General features: G+C 42.3%; 1 protein-coding gene across 1 annotated transcript in view; it reads right to left on the reverse strand.

Moving 5' to 3' along the window:
- Positions 1 to 7,977, reverse strand: part of AGBL2 (ATP/GTP binding protein-like 2) — a 61,791-nt gene that overhangs the window by 12,491 nt on the left and 41,323 nt on the right. The window contains exons 5-8 of the mRNA XM_012645104.1: positions 6,595 to 7,420; positions 4,984 to 5,140; positions 1,100 to 1,226; positions 398 to 524 (exon numbers count right to left, since the gene is read on the reverse strand). Of these exons, the coding sequence (XP_012500558.1) occupies positions 398 to 524; positions 1,100 to 1,226; positions 4,984 to 5,140; positions 6,595 to 7,420 (1,237 nt within the window). The remainder of the gene's footprint in view (positions 1 to 397; positions 525 to 1,099; positions 1,227 to 4,983; positions 5,141 to 6,594; positions 7,421 to 7,977) is intronic.

Below are 7,977 nucleotides of genomic sequence, written 5' to 3' on the forward strand. Positions count from 1 at the left end.
AGAAGCAAGAAGAGATAAAAACTGAGGACATAGAAAAGAGAGGACGTAATTAACAAGGCAAGACCTCAGGGAGGCCACAGGGGAAGTTGACAAGTGCACAAAGGGCAGGGTTAGTTCTGGAGAAAAGACACCTGATTTTCTGAAATAGGAGAAAAGAATGTGAGAATCTGCGTTGCTATGGGTAAGCCTAGAAGTGAGGGAGAGGTGTGCTGAAGGAATGTCTCCACCTCCTCAGCAAACTACGAGGTCTTGCCATTCTCTGATAGTGTGTAGGCTGGGGGCTTACTTCCTGTGATTATAAAAATTTCAGAAAAATACTAACAGCAAAATAAAGATCACCTGTAATCCCACTGGGATGACTTTGGACCCATGTGAAACATCACAGTAGCATCATCACCACATTTCTTGAAACCCCATTTTTACCTTGGTTTGGTCAGGATCACAGAAATCAAGAAGAGTGTCACAGACATGATAACCTAGGGACTTCAGATCTTCAATCGTAAAGTGGGTATCTCTTTTACCACCTGGGAAAAAATCCATAAGCATTTTTAATTAAATCTCAGTGACTGAATGCAAATCTAAGTTATTTAAAATACCTGATTCTAGAATATTATGCTTCTGGACAGAGTAGCTCTCCTAGTTTTAGTTTGGTTCAGAACAATCTTTGACCATGAAAAAACTTATAATCAGGATGGCTGTAATTACTGAGGTTTTACTTTGTGGTAGGCCCTATGGCAGGTGCTTTATATGCATTATTTCATTAAGTAATACCTATAATACAGGTAGTATTATTACTGCCAATTAAAGAAAATGAGGTTCAAAGAGGTTAAGTAATTTGCCCAGGATCACACAATTTGTAAATGGAGCTGAAATTCAAATCTGCCTAATTCCAGGTCTTGAGCAACCGCTATGCTATACTACTCCACCAAGTATTATATTTCACATTCATATTTTGGGTACTCAAATTTAGCATAAGGCTAGACAAGGAAATCCTCTAGATCAGTTATCTCCCCAACATTCAAAGATATTTCATCTCCCCAGGTGCTTTGCTTGGCTTTCCCTTGCCATGCTGGCCTATGGTATTCAAAGGGGAGCTTACCCAGGGTGGACCCGCCAAAGGTAGACTCCATGGTGTAGCTGTTTAGGATTCCCATCCGCCACATCACAACTCGTCCTGTTCCTTCTTTGCACTTCTGGACCTTGAAATTACAACTATGAAAAGAGAACTAAAGACAAATCCAAATTCTCTGTTAATCATAAACCAGCAAACGTAAAATGTCTAACACTCATTCATATGATACAAGAATAGTTCCCTTGAGGGCTATATATTACTTCCTAAAGCATATTCCATAAAATATTAGTTCTGAGGGGTGTTAATAGGTACTACAGGGGAAGAAGGAGTTCTGTGGTCATGTTAGTCAGGGAGATGAAGGGTTAACAAAATTAAACAGGCTTCCTTTGCAAGACCTCTCAGGGCATTTAGTATGCTATTGTGGACTGTGATCTTCCAAAGGTAAGGGAGTATATTTGCATTTTATTTTCCAAATTTATTTACTCATGAACCCTTCCTTCCCCTTTCCCCCTCACCACTCCTCCAAGGAGAATTCTGCAGTACCAGGGTTCCTAGAACATCTGGGTGGCATTCAAGGCATGAGCCAATCTTTCTAAGACTTACTTTCTGCCACTCCCCAACTTGAACCCTTAGATCTAGTGGGTTTATTCTCTCTGTATTTGTGTATTCCTTACCCCCATAAACTCCGCTGCAACTCTCATTTTATCACTTGGAATTCAATATCCTCCACTGTTTTTTATGACCACCACCCCAGCCCTTTCTCTCACATAGAACTTGTAACATATACTCGCCACCTATCCCTACCTATCCTATCCTACCAAGAAGGTTTTACGGTTGGAAGGTATCTCAGTGTCTAGTGATTTTTAAATTGTGCCCTGTGGAATCCAAGGGTTCTAGTGAGGAGCCTCAGAGCATTTCAGCTTCAAGGACTAAGGACTGAGGAGGCAGAGGGGTCAGGCTTCCAAGCTCTCTTCCCACTTTAATTAGTTTGCTTTACATATGGGTTCTGCATATGATTTCATTTGAAGAAAAAAAGGAAGGGAGGGAAGGAGGAAGAAAAACTTCCTCTATTTTTTAAACAAGAACAATACAAAATATTTGTCTCATACATCCTTATGTGAGAAAATTTATACTATCATTTAAATACTTTTATAGATCCAATCTACTTTCTTCTTTCTGAAAGCTACTTTTTTTTTTTTTTTTAAGAGACAGGGTCTTTCTCTGTCACCCAGGCTGGAATGCAGTGGTGTCATTATAGCTCACTGCAGCCTCAGTCTCCTGGGCTTCAAGTGATCCTCCTGCCTTAGTCTCCCAAGTAGCTGGGATTACAGGCATGTACCACCACACCCAGCTAATTTTTGTATTTTCTGTAGAGACAGGGTGTTGCTATGTTGCTCAGGCTGGTCTAGAACTCCTGGCTTCAAGTGATCCCCTCACCTTGGCCTCTCAAAGTGCTGAGATTACAGGTATGAGGCACCACACCTGGCATGAAGCTACAATTTTATAGATCTATTTATAATGCAAAAAAACCCTTCTAAACCAATGCAGATTATCTGTATATGCCCAACTGTCACGAAGCTGTTAGTAAACTATTTAAAACTTTTATGTTGTTTTCATTAGCTTTTTAATATCTTACAGTTATTTGTGATCTTTTTTTTTTTTTTGTAACGTAAGAGATGCAGTCTCACTATGTTGCCCAGGCTGGAGTGCAGTGGCTATTCACAAGCATGATCCCACTACCCACCAGCACAAGAGTTTTGACTTATTCCATTTCCAACCTGGGCCAGTTCACCCCTCTTTAGGCAACCCTGGTCGTCCCCGACTGTCGGGAGGTCACCATAATGATGCCCAACTCATTGCGAACACCAGATCTGTACAGTGCACCACAGTTTAGAACTCCTGGGCTCACGTCATCTTCCTGCCTCAGCCTCCCCCTCCTCCCAGCCATTTGTGATCTTGTATTACATAACATTTTCTTTCTTCCTTTCCTTTTTTTTTTGTTTTTGAAATATGTTACAAGTGGTTTTAGTCTTTTCTCGGGTTTTTTTGTATTTAAAAATTTTTTTTAGACAGTGTCTCTCTCTATTGCCTGGGCTAGAGTACAGTGGCCTCATCACAGCTCACTGTAACCTCAAACTCCTAGGCTCAAGCGATCCTCTTGCCTCAGCCTCCTGAGTAGCTGGGACTACAGGCATGCACCACCATGCCCAGCTAATTTTTTTTTTTTTTATTTGCCCAGCTAATTTTTCACTTTTTTGTAATGATGATGTCTTGCTATGTTGCTCAGGCTGGTCTGGAACTCCTATCCTCAAACAATCCTTCCCCGCTCAGCCTCCCAAAGTGCTAGAATTACAAGCATGAGCCACTGGGCCCAGCCTACATAACCTTTTCTGTGGAAACTCATATGACATTAGCATTTTGTCTGGTCCTTCAATCTCTTCTTCCAGGGCCAACCACAGGATTAAAGGTCATAAATAACTATCTACTAAGAATTTCAATTTATGCCCAGGTGAAGCAGCCAGAACAATTTCAAAAAATCATCTTTATTGAGATATGGTTCATACACCATAAAACCCACTCATTTAAAGTACACAATTCAATGGTTTAAGTATATTCACAGAGTTGTTCAACTATTGCCACAATCTAAGTTTAGAACATTTTCATCACCCCTCAAAAAAACCCAGTTTTTTTGAGTAATGAGTACTGCTAAAGTACTCACTAGCAGTCACTCTTCATTTCACTCTCCCTCCACCAGCCCAGGGCAATCACTAAGCTACTTTCTTTCTCCATAGATTTATCTTTTCTGAACATTTCAAATAATGGAGTCATATAATATGTGGTCTCTTGTGTCTGGCTTCTTTCACTTAGCATAATGTATTTAAGGTTCATCCATGTCCTACAGTATCAGTATTTTTAATAACATTCCATTGTGTGAAACTACCAAATTTTATTTTATTTTTTTTTGAGACAGAGTCTCACTGTGTTGCCCAGGCTAGAGTGCGGTGGCGTCATCCTAGCTCACAGCAACCTCAGACTCCCGGGCTCAAGCGATCCTCCTGCCTCAGCCTCCCAAGTAGTTGGGACTACAGGCATGCGCCACCATGCCCGGCTAATTTTTTCTATATATTTTTAGTTGTCTGATTAATTTCTTTCTATTTTTAGTAGAGATGGCGTCTCGCTCTTGCTCAGGCTGGTTTCGAACTCCTGAGCTCAAACAATCCGCCCGCCTCAGCCTCCCAGAGTGCTAGGATTACAGGCGTGAGCCACCGCGCCCGGCCTATATTTTTAGTTTTTCCAATTAATTTATTTCTATTTTTAGTAGATACGGGGGTCTCGCTCTTGCTCAGGCTGGTCTCGAACTCCTGAGCTCAAACGATCCGCCCGCCTCGGCCTCCCAGAGAGCTAGGATTACAGGCGTGAGCCACCGCGCCCGGCAGACACAGGAATTTTTATTAAAGCCACATCTTTCTAAATTTTTGAAGTCTAGGTTGCTGGTATTTACCCAAGATAATAAAAAGAGATGCAAAGTACCAAATAATAGCCTGGTGGGGTGGTTCACGCTGTAATCCTGGCACTTTGGGAGGCTGAGGTGGGAGGACTGATTGAGGCCAGGAGTTTGAGGCTAGCCTGGGCAACACAGTGAAACCCCATCTGTACAAAAAATTTAAAAATAGCTGGGTGTGGTGGCTCGCACCTGTAGTCCTAGGTACCCAGGAGGCTGAGGCAAGAAGTTTACCTGAGCCCAGGAGTTTGAGGCTGCAAAGAGCTATGATTGAGCCACTGCACTCCAGCCTAGGTGACAGAGCAGGACTCTGTCTCAAAAAAAAGTGCTAAATAAAACACTATATAAAGGAAGCTGTGAGTTCCCTGGTCCCTAAGTCAATGGACAGAAAATTATCTTATGAGCTTACCTTATCTGGTGCATTTTTGCTTAACATTAAAGGGAAGACCCGCTCATGAAGCCAGTACTTGCGATTGTCGTTATTACAGCCATATAAGAAGATATTATTCTTCCGGCTGTGGCCATGGAAATCACAATACAGGAGAACCTCTCTTTCTTCAAGAAGTCTATTGAGGAGGGGAAACAAAGGACTCAGTGGACAATCAAATGCACGCAAATAATCAAAGATATGTGGAGTGTCTTCCTTAAGTATGGCTGTTGATACCTTCCCTCCTAAGAAAATCTCAACTTCAATGGCCTTCATTGGACCCTATCCCCATCCTTAGCCATTGTTAAAAACATGTCACCAGCATGCCTTGTCCCTGTTAATCAGAGGGACTTGAAATGGAAAAGCTCTGATACGGAAAGGGAAGGTGGGTAGGCCTTGTGTAAGTTGACAAGGAAGTGGGGCAAGCCTGTTGAGAAAAAGCCCACCCAGGAGCAGACCTGTGAAGAAAGGGAGGGAGGCAGAGAGGCTGCAGCTGCAGGAAAGAAAAAGAACTAAAGAAGCCTTGGCTCTGACTTTCCAGGGCCAATTCCTACAAGGCTCAGCTCTTGGTCTTCTGATCACCCAGGACACCTATTCCAACTGTTCAAACATGTTCACTTTCTCCATGATGATGACGGTAAGATGAAGAGGATAATATCAATAATGCTACATATTTATAATGTACTAGGTACTATGCTAAATATGATGGATCACATGGATTATCTCATTTAATCCTCACAGTAACCACCCAAGGAAGGTATTATTATCCCCATTCTACAGATGAGAAAGCTGAACCTGAGAGGTTAAGTCACTTAGCCAAGGTCACAGAACCGGCCAGTAGTAAAACCGGGTTTCAAATCTAGGCCTGTCTGACTCCCAGACTCATGCACACCAGCCCAACACTACTCCCTGCATTTACATAGGATGGTTAGAAGGTGAGCATGCACATATTCTCATGTGCTGTGAATGAAGAAAGGCCCTTCAAGGTAGGTGCCATTGAAGGCTATAGCCATCAACTGCTTTAACACAGGCTTGAAAACTGCTGACTGATTTTATTCTTTCTTCATGAGAGGCAATATAAGATAGTAATAAGGAACACAGACTCTAAAACCAGAGAGCCTGTGTTTAAATATCTACTCTGTCACTTACTAGCTCTATGACCTTAGGCAATTAATCTCCCTATACAACATAGGATATAGATTGTGGGTCATATGTGTTAAGCACTGAGAATAGTGCCTGTCACTTCATTTATAAGCACTAATTGTTACTTACTATTAGTATGACACAAGTCTCATCATGAACACCTATGAAATGCCTTGAAATCTGACCTTTTCCATTTAATTGTTTCACTTATAAGTGAAATGACCCTAGCTGAAATGCTGCATGTTCAATTTTAACCAAAAGATAAGACGTGATTTAAAAGTCTGAAAATAAACAAGCCCACTTGACTGCAAAGAGAATGGTAAAGACTCCGTCTCCAAAGCCACATTTGATTCCTATAACAACAGAAGAGACCTTATACCCCATCAGATAGGGTTGTCTGGTGCTAGTGCTCACAGCATTCACAGGAAGATCAACAGATAAAGGTCTTACCTTCTGATCATGTTCCTGGTGTACCAAATGCAAGGGAAAGTATCCTTCAGAATGGTTTTATAATGCCTGTTCAAGTCCCTTCCAGCCAAGGAACACCGATAATTTCCCACAATCACGCCGTCTGGATTTAACATAGGAACCACCTTGAAGACAAAGATATCTCTGAGGAGCTGGGCATCTGGGGAGTTGCTAAGGATGAAGTCCAAAAAGCCTTTCATAATCCAGGAGCCATTACTTTCCCCAGGGTGGACTCTGGCACTCAGGACCACAGCTTTCTTTCCAGCTGCCTCTTGAGGGGTCTGGGATGGATTGGTGATGGTGAGCAGGTAGACGGTATTTCCTGCTAGGCTTCTGCATAAAGTTCGGAGCTTGCAGAACCGAGACTGCATGGGGTTGTTTGCCACTGACAGGAGGTAGCATTGCAAATTGGTGTATGTATATGGGTAGAAGTGTGCAAAGAAGCAAGTGTCCTGGTCATGTGGAAACTGAATGGTCCATGTGAGACAGTAGAAGGGCTGCTGCCCATCATCTGTGTTGTTCTTATAGTACTTGATTTCATTTCCTTCTCTCCTCCAGCCAATGTTGTGGATGTTGGCATCCAACTGGGAGTACATGAGTGGCTTCATCCCTAATGTATAAAGGCTCTTGGGTTTGAGCAAGTTGACGATGGTGAAGCGATAGGTGGCATCTTTTCTGGTGTTCTGAACCCGAAAATAAAACCACTGAGTATGTTTGCTTGTGTAGAGGTCGGTTTGTAAGGTGAGTTCGTACTCATAGGTGTCTCTGTAATAGGGAAAATAGAACATGTCTGTAACCTCACACTCTCCTCAAAAACAAATATGGGAAAATATTTTTTTCCCCTGGTAACAATAGATCTTATTAAAACAGGAAAACCCACTACATCAAACATTTATTTTCTAACTTAGTTCTCTAACTCACATACACTAGCAGAAACTTGGGGAAGGAAAGTTTGTTTGGGATAGAGAAGAGTCTCAAAACGCACTGCTGCATAGGGTGTTTGGAAGTTGTGTGAGCTTCTTGGAGTTTTTCTAGAGTGCTCAGTAGCAGTTTCTAACCACTGCAGTATATTTATCTGAAACACACTGAACAGTAGTGGAGCCAGGGTCCTCTTTTGGCTGCTAGCATGTCCATCTTAGAGATCACTGCTGTGTTGGCTGGGCACGGTGGCTCACGCCTGTAATCCTAGCACTCTGGAAGGCTGAGGCAGGAGGATCACTTGAGCTCAGGAGTTCAAGACCAGCCTGAGGAAGAGTGAGACCCCAGTCTCTCTTAAAAATAGAAAAAATTAGCTGGGTGTGGTAGAACCAGCTACTCGGGAGGCTGAGGCAGGAGGATTCCTTAAGCCCAGTTTTATTTTTTTTT

Source organism: Propithecus coquereli, unplaced genomic scaffold (genome assembly GCF_000956105.1).
Source record: "Propithecus coquereli isolate 6110/MARCELLA unplaced genomic scaffold, Pcoq_1.0 Scaffold227, whole genome shotgun sequence".
NCBI classification, from domain to species: domain Eukaryota; kingdom Metazoa; phylum Chordata; class Mammalia; order Primates; family Indriidae; genus Propithecus; species Propithecus coquereli.